We start from the raw sequence: 17,054 nt of genomic DNA on the forward strand, positions 1-17,054 counted from the left end.
TTCAGACACCAAAAGAAAACCAGGCTTGCATTATACAGTCGGCCAGAGTCAGTGATTGGACAATGTTGGTGGCAACAATTACATCTTTCCTCTGTGCTAAGTCTAAAATCATGTTAGGCCCATCTGATGTGATTGGTGAGAGATCGCTGATGAACATCTTTTATCATCAAAGTGCATCTTTGATTAATTCTTAATTAACTGTGGTTCTATAATGCCATTAATCAGTTGACTCATCTTACTCTGCTGATCATATGGAAATTACTTTTTTCCTCATCTGAGAATTTTATACTGTTAATCATTTAACTGTAAATGCTAATGTTTCACTCTATGCAGTCCATTATTATTCAGCGATTCATACTGTAGATTCAATGGATTTTACTGTAGTGACTGGTTGAAGTTCAGATGTTAATGAAAATGACTTTACAAATCACCAGCAATGCCTTTTAAAGGAATTACCTGCTGTGATGTCTTAATTCTTTTGATTCCTGAAACAGGCACAATGAAAACTGTACACACTTTTGTTATTGTTCGTACATATTTTAGTTAAAGAGTGGCATATGTGTCTTACAATTATGTAAGCTCTATTTTTACAGCACAGTTACATACAGTATATCTGCAAATTATTTTCAACAGTGACCCTAAAAGTTATATCAATCAAGTATTCATTATGTATCAAGTAGTATTTTTTTTTTTAAATCTAAGTGTGAATGTCACCTTCCTTTCAGATGAAATTAATACATGATTTCACCCTATTGTATTCCCTCTGTGACAGAAGTATGACAAATTTGATGGAAATATCTCATTTTAATTCAAATAGTTTGTGTCTTTCTGCACTTGTATTTTTTTTCTCCACCTGCAGTATTTAGCAGTTCACATGTTCATTCAAATTCAAATAATATAAATACACACGCACACACACGCACACACACACACACACACACACACACACACACACACACACACACACACACACACACACACACACATACACACAGGCCAGTAGAGGTGTGTCTTCCATCTTTCAGTGTAGGTCCTGCCTAGAAGTTCAGCTAAATAAAAAGCAACATTTTTGGATTTGCCAAACAACTTTTTGATTTACATTTTTTTTTAATTTATGTAGCCGGGTAGTATATTTGATGTAATAAGATATGTATTATGTCACTTAGGGTTGAAACAGGCCATTTCTAGTGACCCACATTTCATGTTTTGTTTTGTGTATTTCTACATTTCATTCAGATGTTCAAAAATTAGAGAAATGTGTATATGTTTACTGGGTTCCTGGCAAAATATCCATTTTCGGTTAATTATTTCGGACACAAGGTGGCAGTGTCGCGCATAATTGGGTTGGGCTTCCTCTTTCATTTGGAGCCACCGGGAGAGCAGCATGGTGTTGATGTCCGGAGTGCATCGTGAAATAAACGGACAAGAGCGACGTCGGATGACGGTGAATGGGAAGCAGCCGATCCAGTGTTTACAGGTGCTAGCAAGGCATCAAGTTGTCCAGTGTTTGAAGTGCGCTCCCCGGTGAAGCCCGTTTTTATTTGGAGTCTGTATTTTGGAATTGATCCTGGAGCCCACTGCCGTATACGTATAAATATATATAAAAAATATATCTTTTTTTTTTTTTTTTAGTTTTCTGTTTAAGCATTTTAATAGTAAAGCACCAGTGTTTACGGTGAACTGTGATAGCGACATTTGCTGTTGCCAAGCATTTGTATGAATCTCGTCATACACAGAACTCTCTTCTTTTTATTTGCCCTCCGTCAAAAAGAAAAGCAACATATCTAGAATCAAATAAAAGAACCCCAAAGAAGTAATTGTGTCCTGTGTACTCTCAGTTCTACGGGCTACATTTAATTTTATTTATACATTTTACTTTATAATTTAACTTGTGGTAAAACTGTTTTTGATTGCAGAGTTGAAAGTTTTGAGCTCAACTCTACTTTTTGACTGCAAATCTGTTATGTGATTGCATAACAAACAAAAAAATGGTTGGCTGAATATCAACTTGCAGAAAATCACCTTGTGACATCTAGGATTATCACAATTCCATGAAACTTTAAAATCACAAACTTTAGACCTTGGGCATTCTGGGGATGTATGGTTTTCCTTGTTATATTGACAATAAAGGAGGTTGGGGGGTACGGAGCCATTTCCTGAACAGAATACTAATATATTTATTTGGCATTGTTAGAGATCCTTGAATTGCAATTAGAGCAGCCCAGGAAATTATGACATGGATTATATTATAGCAAATGTGTCAGCTAAACACTTGTTCTTTGAACTCTACTTACAGCATAGTGTAGCAAAAAATGGTTTCAAGATTAGTAATAATGTGCATATAATATCAATAATGACAAATATCTGGATTTGGCTGTTCAGCTCAGCTGAAATGAGAGATGGACAGATCGTTTAAGGTTATGAGACACAATATGAGCCAGAGAACATTATTTTACAGGTCATTTTTGTCATTACACATGAACAGCATAAGTTGTCATAAGACATATACAAGCCGCAAGTTCCATGAATGTTTGAGCTGCTTATTTCTTGGACTGAGAAAACTGTGACAAACATCTTCTAAGGTTGTGGTGGCAGCTCAGTGTCCCAGATGAACTTCAGTCCCATATCACCCAGTCGCTCCTGAAGGATCTGATCAAACCTCTCACTCTGGGCCACAGTAAAGGTGTTCTTCCAGTCACCAATCTTACCTGCAAGAAAATAAATAAATAAATAAATAAATAAATAAATAAATACTATAAATAAAATATAAAAAATAAAATATGCCTGCTGTCTGTTTACATGAACATTAACAGGATCTGCAGCTCAGATGATAAATTACCTTTGCGCAAGAATTGTCCTTTGAGTATTTCTTTTGGCAGGAACTGATAATTGGCTTTTGGGTCATTCTTCATGTTCTTGAAAGTAGTTTTCTCAACAATTTGATCAACCACTGCCTCACTGATGCTTTTCTCTAAGAATTTGCATATCTTAATTATTGCTGCCTTCAGGTCCTGAAAGAGAAACAAAATCAAACAGGGAAGAGAAAAGAAATTCTGAATATTGATCAAGAAATGACTGGTTTGACGGTTAATATTGATGACCATGATTCACTTCATGCAAATCATCAAATGGATTTGAAATGCATTTCTCTTGCAGATTCTTCACCAGTCTCAGCAAAATGGTCCCAGAAAATCCCCTGGGGAAACCATGAGCCCTGCAGAGTTAAATCTTACCAAAACCATCTCCTCATATGTCAGGAAAAGGATGTTGTACTGGTCTCTCTCAGCATGCCACTCCCTGATGTGATCAAACCAGGATGATCCAGCAACTGGGAGAGGACAAGCATTCATGCTCTTTGTTTTAATGTTTTACTCAACTCAAATCTTTATTTAATATATTTAAAAAAAAACAAAACAAAACAAAAAAAACAATACAAGTGAGGAAATATGGTAAAAATGACAGTAGCAGGCTAAACAACTTGAATAATTAATTGATCATCTATACGAACATCAGAATGGCCCGCTCCATTTTCAGCATCTTTGATAATCAGTAGTATATCTTTTTATTGACTTACCGTTTCCCACCAGATATTTCTCCAGAAAATCCTCAAAGCTCTTGGGGGTCTCCCAGGGGACATAATCACGGCTGAAGTGGTAATAGGACATGGCGTTGTCCTTTGGGTTCCGCATCACATAGATAATCTGTCATGAAAATGTACAATCAACTCAGAGTCAGTCTCCTATGGGGGAAAATGTATGACAAAGACTATTAATCAGCTCATGAAGTTAACCACCGCCTACAGGGAGTTGTATTTTTAAGGCTGGTGCATATCATGGTGTAGGCTCATGACCTTTGTCAGTGCTTAGGCTACAATACCATGTTTGATATCATTTTAAAGGAATGTATAGGTAAAAAATGGTTTTCTGACAGTTTGAAGACAGATGATTTTAGACAGTTTTTGTGGTTGCCCAAACACTGCTAAATTTAATCTCAGCAGCCCTAAAAAATAATACCATTACTAATTATTACATGGGTGTAGAATTGGATAGGGATGTGTCCCTGCCAAAGTCAAGGTGCTAATGAATTCTCCTTGACAATATTTTTTAATGATGTTAACCAATTTTGTCATTTTAACTCCACATAGGGTGACAAGCGGCTGTTTTTTATTTTAATTAATTAATTTTTTTTCTTAAGAGTAATAGAGAGGGAAAGCATAAATACAGTATGGGGGATATCTGACATGATTATCTGGAAACCCACAGTTTGTACCAGCCTATGCAGCCGTTGGCTTGCAGCAGCACTGACAGTAGCTTCTGTTCTGCGAGGTAAAGTGAGTGGCAGGAGATATGAATCGGCTAGCATTCATGGTTTAAAAAAAAATGGTGTTAAAGGATTGCATTGCACAACATTAAAAATGATGTCCTTAAGTCTGGATTAAGTTAATATAAGTCAATTTTATATTCACATTTCAGGTGTTAGATGTTCGCTTGCTTCTTTCAGCGTTAACATCATCCAAGAAGAGGACAAGGGTGGAGGACATCAGGTCCTTTCTGAATAAGAACCAAAATGTAAGAAAGAGCCCAACTAAGTTAAGAATATTCTCTAATCATAGCTGATCCAACAGTTACCTTCTTTGATGTTGATAATTTGTATAGCCCTTATGTTTGGCAGACTAACGTCATCCCCCCCACTCTTTTCCATGACTTGATCACAGGTTGAATTATTATGTTATTATGTACTGATGATGGGTCATTATGAAATCAACATTACTGATATGGAAAATTAGCCACAGCATGCTGATTTGTTTGTTAATGTGATTAGGAAAAGCACAAGTGAAATACAAATGACGGTGGAAGTTTCTGAGCAAAAACAGGTTTTATAAGCCGTAGAAGCTGCAAGTTTATGAGCTGCTGTTAAAATACAGTGGAACAGTGGAGGTGTATTTGTTGGTTTGATTTATGGAGGCTTAAGAGGGGATGACTGAATTTGACAGTATCTGTACTGTGTGATGTTTCTTTAATTGCTTGAAGATATGGTGGACTGCTCTCATGTGGACTGCCCTCATGTTTGTATGGCCTGCCTGTAGTGTTTATGTTGTGTGTATTGGTATGTGATAGGTGCAGGTCTGTTTGTTTTAATGTTTGTTTTACCGTGTTAATCGTTTTAATGTTTGTTTTACTGTGTTGATTATTTTAATGTTTGTTTTACTGTGTTGATTGTTTTAATGTTATTTGTAAGGACTACAGATGGAAATTAGCTTTCTTGCTAAATCTGGTGCACTCATCTTTTTATTCCTTGAATAGCTAATGAAAGTGCACACTGTCCTTTATAAATTGAATAAAATAAAAAAATAAAATAAAATAAAGTCTGAAACAATGTTGTGAGCATTCCTCAAATCTGCTCTACTGTAACGTGATCTCAACTAATTAGTTTGCTTCTAAAGGTAAAATTGTGTAATCAGTTGAGTTGAGGTTTACCAAAACAAAAGAGGTTGAATACTTTTGCAAAAAGCATATTCCATTTTCTTTTTTTAAGATTTTTTTAAGGTTTTTTGGCATTTCTGCTTTATTTGACAGTCACAGTAGAGTTAGACAGGAAAGGCAGGGGAGAGAGAGGGAATGGCATGTAGCAAAGGACCTGATGTCGGATTCGAACCCCAGTCGCTGCGATCGGGACTGAGCACTGGTGGGTCTACAGGGTGCGTGCTCTTAGCTGGTGAGCCACCAGGGCACCCCCATTTTTCATTTTCTTAAAATATAGTTTGTGTTGTAAAACTCATCTTACCAACTAGTAATGTATTTACTGTAAATTAAAATATCCTATGTGAAAAATATTAATATATGAATTGTCACTCAATGAAATCGGTGACTTAGCGAGGAGTTGAACATTTTTGCAATGCAGCTGTGTGCATGTCACATGGTCATTAAGGGCCGAGCCCCCCTAAAGGTCTGATCCTTGACCGGCGTCAACTTGCGGTTGTTGAACTTGACGTCAGTGCCGCTACTCAGCACACTTGCTGATCAGAACTGATAGTGAGAGAATCAATAAAGATGCCGAAGGCAAAACGCTCCAAGGTTTGGCAACTCCTGGCAAATGTCCGGTCGCAGGAAAATAAAATGGATGAGATAAGATTCAGGCTGATCCAGCAAAGTGACACAAGGAACTGCGGTGCTCTCATCCTCACATAGACGTGGCTTCATAATAATATACCGGATGAAGTTTTAGCACTGGACGGGCGGAGCCTATTCCAGGCCGACAGAACACAAGACTCTGGTAAGACGAGAGGGGGTGGACTCAATGCATTTGGAGTGAGAACGTGTTGTGTACATCAATGATGCTTGGTGCACAGGTGCTGTCAGAGTGGTTGGAAAATGTTCACCTGATGTTGAGTTTTTGCTGCTGAGATGTCGGCCATATAACCTGCCTAGAGAATTCACTAGTGTGTTTGTTGCTGCTGTTTACATTCCACCGGATGCAAATTCAAAAAATGCACTCCAGGAATTGTATGAGGTCATCAGCAGTCACATGGCAAAACAGCCAGATGCTGTTATTATTGTTGCTGGGGATTTTAATCAAACGGACCTCAGAACTGTTTTGCCTAGATTCCACCAGCATGTCCACATCTCCACCGGAGGAAATACACTGGACCATGTCTACACCAATGTTCCTGGCAGCTACAGAGCCCTCTCTCGTCCTCAATGCACAGACTGGCAGATGTTCAAAGATGCTGCTACCCAAGAGAGCCATATTGACCTTGAAGAATACACATCATCAGTGACATCATAAATCAGCAAATGTGCTGATGATGTGGTAAAAATAAGGACAGTTAAATCATTCCCTAATGAGAAAGACTGGATGAATGGAGAGGTGAGAGCTCTATTTAGAGCCAAAAAAGCTGCCTTTAAGTCAGGTGACAAAGAAGCCTACAACACTGCCAGAGCAAAACTGAAAGCTGGCATCAAGGAGGCAAAGCGAAGGCATCAGCAGAGACTGGAGAGAGACCTCAACACCAACAACAGCGAAGACTTGTGGCAGGCGGTCAAAAGTGTTATAGGCTACGAAAGCAGGAGCGCTCCCATCATGTGTGAGGCCACGTTACCAGACGAGCTAAACACATTTTATGTTTGCTTTGATCTCCTCAACAGAGAGTCAGCTGTAAAGTCTACTCCGCCTCCAGAGGACCGGCCACTGTCAGTATCCACAGTGGATGTGAGGAATTCCTGCTGAAAGTGAATATGAGTAAAGCTGCTGGGCCTGATAACGTCCCTGGCCGTGTACTAAAACATGTGCCAACCAGCTAGTAGATGTCATTACTGACATTTTCAACATATCGCTGTCACAGGAGAGTGTTCCCACCTGCTTCAAGACAGCCACCATCATCTCTGTGCCTAAAAAGTCTGCAGTGTCTGATCTAAATGACTACCGCCCTGTGGCACTCACCCCCATCCTGATGAAGTGCTTTGAAAAACTGGTTCTCCAGCACATAAAGAACAACATCCCTGCCAGTCTGGACTCTCAGCAGTTTGCATTCAGAATCAACAGATCCCCAGAGGACGCCATCTCCACTGCTCTCCACTCAGTTTTCACTCACCTTGAGAAAAGCAACACCTACATCAGAATGCTGTTTGTTGATTTCAGCTCAGCTTTCAACACAATCTCCCCAGTCAAAGACCCCAGTCAGTTCGGATTGGCTCTCCTCTTCCACTCTAGTGCTCAACACCGGAGTGCCCCAGGGCTGTGTGCTCAGCCCCCTCCTATTCACACTGTACACCCACGACTGCAGCCCCCGACATGGAGAGAACTCTATTGTTCTCGATTGAAAGCATCCTGACTGGAAATATCACAAACTGGCATGGGATGTGCATGGCCCAGGACAGGAAGACTCTGCAACGAGTGATTGAAACTGCCCAAAACATCATTGGTACACACCTACCAAGCATAAGTGATATTGGGGAGGTGAGGTGCCTGTGCAGAGCCAAAAGGATACTAAAAGACAACACCCACCCCAGCCACAGCCTGTTCACCCTGCTGCCGTCAGGCAAAAGATAAAAAGAAGTATTCGCTGCCTACCACCAGACTACAGAGAAGCTTCTTCCCACAGGCTGTGAGACTACTAATGAACTGGTGTCTCTGATTCAGAAAATAATCTATTCCACTTCACGTTCTTAAAATTTCCACACAAGCAAGGCAATTAAACTCCAAACACCTTGTGATTTTTATCCAGCAGTCTATCGCTCAATCTGTTACCTTTGCCCTCTTATTCTTCAGGCCTGGAGGCATGAGAGCGGGCCTGAGGTGAGACGTAAAGAGTCGTGGAGAAGGTCGCAGAGAGAAGTCCTCCTCATTGATCATATGCTCTATCCATGGCATGTGCTTCCAGTTGTGGGGATACGCCTGTAGACCACTGTCTCGCTCCAAAACGGAGATGATGATGTTTTGAGCCCATATAGTGCCTGAGTGTAAAATGTGCAGAGACAAATAGAAATAGCTTGTACCTTATAATGACAGTGCATCAAGTCAAGAAAGGCATACAAAAATAAATGATGGGACTCTAAGCCATAAATCTGCTTTTTAAAAGATTATGAATATCTGCAGACTAATGCTCACCTGACTTTGGATAAGTGACCAGGAATATGTCACTGTCACGGATCTCAAAGCTTTGCAGAGAATCAATGTGCTCAGCACTGGTGGCTGTCTTGGGAAAGTTGTGGTTCTTGTACCTGAAGAGGTAGTCGCTGATCTGCTCCATCATGGATCTCTGACTCAAACAGAGAGACAGAGGAGCACATGAACACCTTTATCCCAGGAGAAAATCAAATATTAAGCTGCTGAATTTGAACAGGATGTTTGTTTTTTCCCCCTACAGCTCCTGTCTTTCCACCCATGTCACTTGTCTGCTACCTGATAGGAGGATGAGGAGGTGTGGAAAACAAGAGAAAAAAGTGAATGAGAGGAACAGGAAAAGTGAGGAGAATTTGTAGAGGTGAATTTGCCCTTTCTCAAAAAGTCTCACCAGACACTATGTTTTTTCCACACAAGATGAAAATGTACATCACAGATCTGCCTGGGACTCAATGATTATTGTTTTTCATTTTGAAACATGGATGCTGCATCTGTTTGTGCAGCTCAGTTGTTAGTTATTGTTAATAATATCACTAAATGTATTAACCATTGTAGAGTTCTGTGAGATACATGGGGCTTTCTTTGAAGGAGTTAATCATGTCGATCAGTCCGTACAGTTAAAGGTATTCATGCAGGATGGGGAGAAGGGTCATATAAATTCCACATAGACTCAAATGTCAAATCACAGATGGCAGGCAGGAGTCGAGGAAAAGCAGCAACTTTACTTGAAGCAGCAGGCACAACAAACTCCAGTACAGTCTGGAGTCCAAAACACAAGTTCAATCATTTCAACCAGAAAAAAATAATAACAAATCAAAAGGCCAAAGGCAGAAGCAAAAATATAGAGGAAAGGGTCATAACAGGATCAAGCTGGCAACGCAACTGGCGGGAATGAAACAGGCCTGAATTAACAACACGTTCTCACTCCAAATGCGTCAACAGCCTGACGAATGGTCAGGGTCCCTTAGCGTCACATGTCGACTTATTAGGCACCCGTTTCTCAGTAGCGGTTTCAGGCATGGGTGAAACGGGCAGCCGCCCAGGGGGGCATTTTTTCATGTCACATGGTGGACGGCACGAGCGGCAAAAAAAAAAAAAAAAAAAAAAAATCATCAGTGCTGCAAATCAGTTTTCTATTAGGCTACCGTATTCATCTGAATATAAGACGATATTTTTTCCATTGAAAATGCCCTGAAAAAAACGCCCTCTTCTAATATCATCATGGTAACGTGACGTTTTCTGCGTCATATAACGTGGTAATAGAGTCTGCCCAACCTGGGGTGTATTCAGCGTAGACCTACCGGTACGTAACGTCAGTCTAACAGAAACGATAAAGCTCTGAACAACCTGTTGCATTACGCAAGTGTTACATGGAAGCCGAGAGGGCCATTCTCCTTGTGATTGTGGTGGAAGAACTGACTGAGGATGACATTATTCTAAATGGATCACGAATAACAGGGGCACTGCAAAAGACTTCATGACAGGAAATCACTGCCACTGCTTTAGCGATCAGACGCAGGAGGAGACCTCCAACCCGGATCAGTGGTTATGTGGAAACTGTAGCTCCTAACTACACTGAGCTGCCCTTTGTTGCTCATTTTAAGATGTGAAGAGAAACATTTCAGGTGACAGATCTGCTCTACTCTGCTGTTTATGCACCTCTTGTGAGCTGAACTATCACTTAGACGTAGACTTACCAACCACTGTTTATAAAATGGAATAAAAGTGTTTTTTTTTTTCTAACCACCGTGTTTTAAGTTTTAAGTTGAATAAAAGTTGCCATATTATTGAAGAAAAACAATCATCTATGTCTGATCTATTATCATACTTACCACATACATCATGTGCTTTTACCTCTTCAGATGATGGGTAACATTTGAAGCATTGGCTACACTTAAATACTACATTGGAAGCCATAATGGAGCACTACCGTTTTAAATCGCGGAGGCTTGAATACAGGCTGATGCTGATTGGATAACACCTGTGACACGCCCACAAAATGGAGGAAAACTACCTGTGAGGCATGTTGCTCTCTGTCACAAAATATTACGACCAAACAGATCATTCAATGAAACAACATCACACAACGTTACGATACGTAACGTCGCTGAATACACCCCCGATCTCATAGAAATCCGTGAAATGAGCACGACCTCTTAATAACGCATTGCGTGCTCATCGCACGTAACCTGTTTTAATCATAGATTTCTATGGTTTTAATTCCATGTGGTCACCATGCAAACAGTGTCCACTGAAAGCAAATAAGACGTGTTTTCTTAAAATAAAGTTGATATTATACGGGACTTGTGGACTCGGCAGAAGCACATGCCATCGTTACAAAACCTTATAGCTTGTGGTAAGGCTGCCTTGGATGGTTTCAACGTTATGGCTAATAATCAGAACTATTTTTCAGAATATTGATTAAATTTGCACTTCCGGGATCTATGAACCACCACCCACAGCGTGACGTCTTTGAAGCCGAGAATCCGTGTGTCCAGCACGGATCCTCGTTGACTTTCAGTGGACACTGTTTGTGTGGTGACCACGTGGAATAAGTCCACGGAGTGATAAGTCCGCGTGCCATTCGTGTGCGACCGGGGGTTGGGGACCGCTGAGTTAAGGTGTCAGTGGAGGGCGCATGGAGAAAAATCTTTAAAACTCAACATATCTCTATCGTTTGACATCGGATGAAGACATGCGTCCAGTATAACTCACTGAAGTGTGTTGTTTTATTTTCTGGAGGCATTTATTCATCCGGTGTCAAACGACTGAGATGTGTTGAATTGTAATGAGTTTCTTTATACGCCCTCCATTGACTCCAATACAATTGGCTCCAAAGTGAGATTCAGTGATTCAATGACCTCTCCATTGTTTTCCTCTCCTTGGGTCCTGCAAGGGAATGTGCGCACATGAGGATGATGAGGCGACCACACAGGGACGCATTGCCACAGGGGTGCCATGGTTTTGTTGGCGCGGCATGCGTCCGGTGATGTGTCTTGGCGTTCATTGTTATTATTATTATTTTTTTTTTATCAGGTTTGTTGCTTTTATTGTTTCAATATGTTCACTTTATTTAGCATTATGAATACTTTTGGTTGGGTTTTGTAACTTCTCAAATTTTAATATTGTAGCCCTGTGGTCCTTAATTTCATTCATTTATATATACAGATGTTAAAATGTTGTTAAAAATATAGATAAGAGTAAGTTCATTGAGTGTAAATATGTTAAAATGTGTTGGAGTACCACATGTTAAAAACAGTCATTTAATATGCTGTTAAAAGTCAGAGATAAGAGTGGCGTTTGTTTTAAAAATCATTTATAGTGGGTTGGTGGTACAAATGTTGCGGTCCTTAGCCAATCCCATCCTCACCTGGTGTAGGGAGGAGGTGCTTAGCGTCTGCTCAGTGGCGCAGTGAGCTGTGAGCTAGAGAGAGAAACCATTTTGTCGGCATCCGAGTAGGATTGCTGCAAAGTAAAAATAAAATAACCACACTCCTCATGCCCAAGACTGACAGAGAGTCGTCCTGCGGTGATTGTATAGACTCTGAGGATTTGCCGGAGGTAAAAATATGTATTTTAATGTACTTTTTATTAGTGGTGGGTTAGATTCATCGAAATTGCGATGCATCGCGATGTTTTCTTGCATCGATTTGCATCGATTTTTTTCACGTCGATTCTTTTCCACCGAGCCTGGGAAAAAAACGCGTACCCAGAACAAAAAGTAGGTAACGCGCGCGCGCCACCCGGACAGTTTAGCAGGTGGGCCCATAGCAAACGGAAAGCCGTTGTAAAATAAATGTAACTCACGGCTTCAAGGGACTTGCAGTAAGAAAAAAATCAATAATTTATTGGTATAAATGCAACAATAAAATTGAGAACTATTCATTCTTCCACCAAGCAAGATAGAGTGGACAGAATGCACAGAGCGCAGACCTGGCACGTGCAGAGGGGGGGGCGGAGGGTGCTGGAGCACCTGCCCCTTTGCCTCTTGATGACCAAAGTGCCCTTTTGTCAAAGTCATTTTTTTTTTTTTTTTTTTTTTTTTTGTAAGTGCGTGTGTGAAAGTCTGTCTGTGGCCCAAAATAATAAGAAATAAAACAAAATAATAATAATTGAGATCTACCTTTGTCGGTCACATGATCCGCGACGTGCCCTCACTCTGCCCTCACTGCCCTGACGTGCCCGGACGTGCCATGTAGCTAAGCGCTGCTAAGGCCAAGCAAAAAAAAACTTTGGGTTCCGGTTCCTTGTCATTTAAGGGCATGAGTAGGTAGGGAATTCATTTTATTTTATTTTTTATTTTATTTATCATTTTAAGGATGGGTAGGGGGGATTTATTTTATTTTATTTATTCATGGGAAGGATGGGTAGGTAGGGATTTTATTTTATTTTATTCTTTTTTTTTTATTTTCGGAAGCGATGTATGGGTTGCATTTTAAATATAATTATTTCAATATTTGCATAAGTTACCACCTTTTTAACGGACGGAACAGCGTTATTACTAGCAGAGGGAGGTGTCTCTGGCTCGCATTGCAGCACTAGGTACCTGAAGTAGTGCTGGGTATCGATTCAAATTTCAAGAATCGATTCCATTCCGATTCACAAGATTCAGAATTGATTATCACAATTCAATCTGATTCGATTCGATCCGATATTGATTTGGTTAGTTTTATTAAAAAGCACTTTGAGCTGTTACTAAATTACATGCCTGTCTAGTTATGCAACACATTAATACTTGTATTATATTGTGTCATCTGACAACAAATTAATATAGGTACTGATAATTAAAATGGCTGTAAGACTAGCAAAAATGGCTAGGACCACCTTTTGTAGCCCAGAGGAGATATGATGCTCAAACACTTGGTATGTTGTGTTAGTGTATGTTTATGAGTTGTAGAACATAATAAATGATCTTGCAGGAGTAGATGTTTACCAGTAAGCGTGACTCAAATAATTTAACAATATTTTAAATTATTATTTGTTTTAAAAATGTAAATTACTTATCAAACAGACCTAACTATTCAACTACCAGTGAAAGAGCAGTAGTATGCATGTGATAACACAGATAAGTCAAAAAAAAAAAAAAAATAGGCAAAGTGATACCTCTTCTCTGAATAGACAAGCTAAGCCAGTGTGCCGCTGTTAGTCAGTGAAAATAGATGGGAGTGGGAACTCTTCGCTTTGTTACTCTTCGCTTTGTTTGTCAGTGCGCTGCTGTAGCTGGAAAGTTTCTCTGCCTTTTGGACTCGTACGGTGCCGGTGCAGGTGTTGTAGGTTCATATTCCACACAAATGGGAATTTAAATGAAGATCGATTTAAAATCGGAGGATCGATCTTTTCAACACAAGTCTATCCTGAAGTCAAATGGCCCTTTTCCATTAGTATCTACTCGGCTCGACTCGCCTCGACACGGTTTAGGTGGTTTTCCATTACAGTTGAGTAGCACCTCGCCGTGGGTGGAGTCGTCTAGCGGCGCACCGTCCAGCTCCCTCTGGATTCTTTGGGCCGCCACCAAGCTCAGAAAAGTCTCCACGTCTTTATTTGACCGCGGTAGCAGTGTGCTTGCCATTTTCCGACTGACAACTTCACTGACGATCAATGCGCACGGCCGCTGTTGCCGTTTTTTTTTTTTTTTTTTAAATGTCGGGTTTTGTTTTCGTGCGGGAGTCGCTCTCGTCACTCCCTGTCCAATCAGTTGCCTGCACGGCGTTAACGTCACATTTTCAGCTCGACTCAGCTCGACTCAGCTCGCTTGGAACCCCGGCTGAGTAGGTGCTAAATGGGACCTGCTAGCAGGTACTACGACCTAATGGAAAAACTCTTAAACCGAGTAGAGTCGAGCCGAGTCGAGTTGAGTCGAGCTGAGTAGGTACTAGTGGAAAAGGGGCAAAATACACCCATCACGCCCACCGCCATAGAGCCAGGCTCCGCGGTGGGGGCAGCAGACAAACATGACGGATCCCCCGTCATGTTTGCCTGCTGCACTTGCAAATCAACAATGGCACTGTTTCACCTCTTTCACTACATCTGCAAAGGTTTTCTCTTGTAGTCGGATTATTTTCGCTGGTGGTTTGCGAGGACAAATCACACACACCGTGCGGAAGTCCATTCTTTCCAGCAGGTGCTGTTGGTGACGCATGATTCCATGAAGTTATTTTCCGAAGTTATGCGAGAACATCACAAATAAGGCGAGTGCAACATACATCAAAATAAAAGCCCTGCTTAACTTTTGACCAATGCCAACAAGGTCACACTCGGTCGCATAGTGCCTTTATTTTATTTTTTTATTTTATTTTTACACAGAGGCCAATAAAATAATCAGAGTCGGGGGTTAAATGGGACAGTCGGTCGGGAACCGGAACCCAAAGTTTTTTTTTGTCTGGCCTAAGCAGCTAGAGACGGCCACTGCTAGTCTCGCGAAACCGAAGAAGACCCAAGGGAGTAAACAGCTGGTCCGGTGAGTCGGTTTTGCAGTGGTATTCGTTTGTGCACGGTGTATTCTTGCAAGATGACTGACGAAGTGAAGTGAGCAATGAGCATCCTCTGTGTCGTCTGTGTGCAGAGTCAGACGAGTGAGTGAGTAAGTTAACCACACAGCGGGCTGTGGGGAAAAAGTATGTCAGGTTTCTGTATGGTTCTCTTATTATGGGCAAAGTGCATTAGAGAGATGTCATGTATTATTTTACTCTTAAGCAGTGTTTTTCTATGTTTCTAGAGGCAATGAGGCATAGACTATATTATTTCACTAAAACAATGCACTATGCATATTCACATAATTTTGGACTATTACAGTATAAATACAACAACAATAACAACTAGACTTTGTAAAGTTTCTGAAGAAGTTTTGATGTGCTTGCCTTGCAACCGCCTGGACATGCGCTGAACCAACAGCCCTATGCTGTTTGTAGGTTGCATAGTGTTGTCGCTCTTGGCTTGTGTGGACTGAGAGAGAAATGAGGTTCTATAAAGCACACAGCACGAGTGACAGTGGTGCTTGGGAGAGAATCGCTTAAAAGTAGTAGTCAAACAAATGCTTTTATCTCAATGACAGTAAGTCCAAGCAGAAAATAGAAGGTATTATGAGAAAGGTAAGGCTTTGGGCTTTCAAACTATGTCAAAATTATGTTCCAACAATTAGAAGAATTTGAATTGTGATTTTCTCAATCTCTCATTTTTGTATCATTACTTGTTTGTTTATAACATTTACACACAAATATAATATGCATACAAAATATATAACTTTTAGAACTTTGGATAGTCAAACTGAATAAAATCATAAAAATATTTAAATACATCATTCAATTATTTTTTACTTCATTATCCGCACTAGGAATAATTGTAGCAAACGTTGCTACAGTTCAACCAGTTATATTGTAAGGTACGTTTCTGTATGGTGTTTCAAATTTGTGTTCCATGTGCCCCCTTTTAACTTTGAGCACCTGCCCCTCCAGATGTCTCTGCACGGCCCTGGCGCAGACGGTAAGATTGCTTTTTCATCTAGCGACATCATCATGTCACATCAGGCTATTTGGGTTCGTTAATGTTGAACTGGATATTTCCATTAATAGTGCAATTGTTAAAATAGTGTTCAATTATGTTTGGACTCCTCTTTGCAGGGACGGTTGCATGCGTTTCGCGACAGGTGTGTTTTTGCGCAGCCGTATGCCTAACGTCGGTTGTAACAATAATAATAAAAGTATACTGATAATTTACCATACATCGGCGCTGTCACGCTGTGTCCGCTTTGTGTGGAGATAAAAGGCAGGTGGATCAGGAGGCAGCAGGGAGAGGTAGGCTATTTCTCCAGGGAGGCCACCGGACACAGTGGGTTACCCGGCTGTCCATATATGAATCCCCGCAGGCTTTCTATGTTTTTTCGGCAGCATCTTTGTGATTTTTTTGTGCATTCGTTGAAAGACACGGTGACATATTTTAGGCCATTTTCGTCGTGGCGAATGCTGAAGGAGTCGGGCTTTAAAATGCGGTTGCCCTCGTTCGCCCTGCATCCCATGAAGCTGCACGTCAAACCAGACGTTACAGACAAGCCCCCTCCTGATCCGCCGGCCTTTTATCTCCACCCACGAAATGAACGCCACCGTCAAGTACTTTCGCAACACGATAAATTATAAACTATAATACATACAGTACATACATACATACATACATACATAAAAGTCAATGGTGTACTGTAGTGCCTGTGTACCAAATTTTTTAATTACTTTGTTATGATGGAACTGGCTCATGCAATTCTTTCACTCCCAGATTACATAGTCAAAATATTTTGTGTCTTTGAAAAATAATTCCTAGTCAAATGTTCAAAAAAATCTTTATTTTGAGAGTGACATGAGTTAATTTATGGGCTATTTATTTCCAAAGCTAGCCACAGATTAACACAAAATCAGTCTTGCATGGAAAATAGCTGTAAAAATCGC

General features: G+C 40.5%; 1 protein-coding gene across 1 annotated transcript; it reads right to left on the reverse strand.

Annotated features, from left to right (window-relative positions):
* Positions 1-2,573: 2,573 nt before the first annotated feature.
* LOC115363368 (amine sulfotransferase-like) lies at positions 2,574-8,752 on the reverse strand. Its single transcript, XM_030057539.1, has 6 exons — positions 8,608-8,752; positions 8,248-8,453; positions 3,575-3,701; positions 3,234-3,328; positions 2,840-3,011; positions 2,574-2,708 (listed from the first exon to the last, which is right to left on the reverse strand). The coding sequence occupies exons 1-6, from the start codon at positions 8,750-8,752 to the stop codon at positions 2,578-2,580; spliced, it is 876 nt and encodes a 291-aa protein (XP_029913399.1). The 3' UTR covers positions 2,574-2,577.
* Between the last annotated feature and the right edge of the window lie 8,302 nt (positions 8,753-17,054).

Source organism: Myripristis murdjan, chromosome 8 (assembly GCF_902150065.1).
Source record: "Myripristis murdjan chromosome 8, fMyrMur1.1, whole genome shotgun sequence".
In the NCBI taxonomy this organism is placed as follows: domain Eukaryota; kingdom Metazoa; phylum Chordata; class Actinopteri; order Holocentriformes; family Holocentridae; genus Myripristis; species Myripristis murdjan.

Excerpts from the sequence above, each read along its gene's own strand:
- LOC115363368 (XM_030057539.1), bottom strand. The coding sequence starts at position 8,752 with ATGATGGAGCAGATCAGCGACTACCTCTTCAGGTACAAGAACCACAAC. Across the intron at positions 3,329-3,574 it reads GAAATATCTGGTGGGAAACG|TTGCTGGATCATCCTGGTTT; the intron begins GTAAGTCAATAA and ends GTCCTCTCCCAG. Across the intron at positions 3,012-3,233 it reads CATATGAGGAGATGGTTTTG|GACCTGAAGGCAGCAATAAT; the intron begins GTAAGATTTAAC and ends TTTCTCTTTCAG.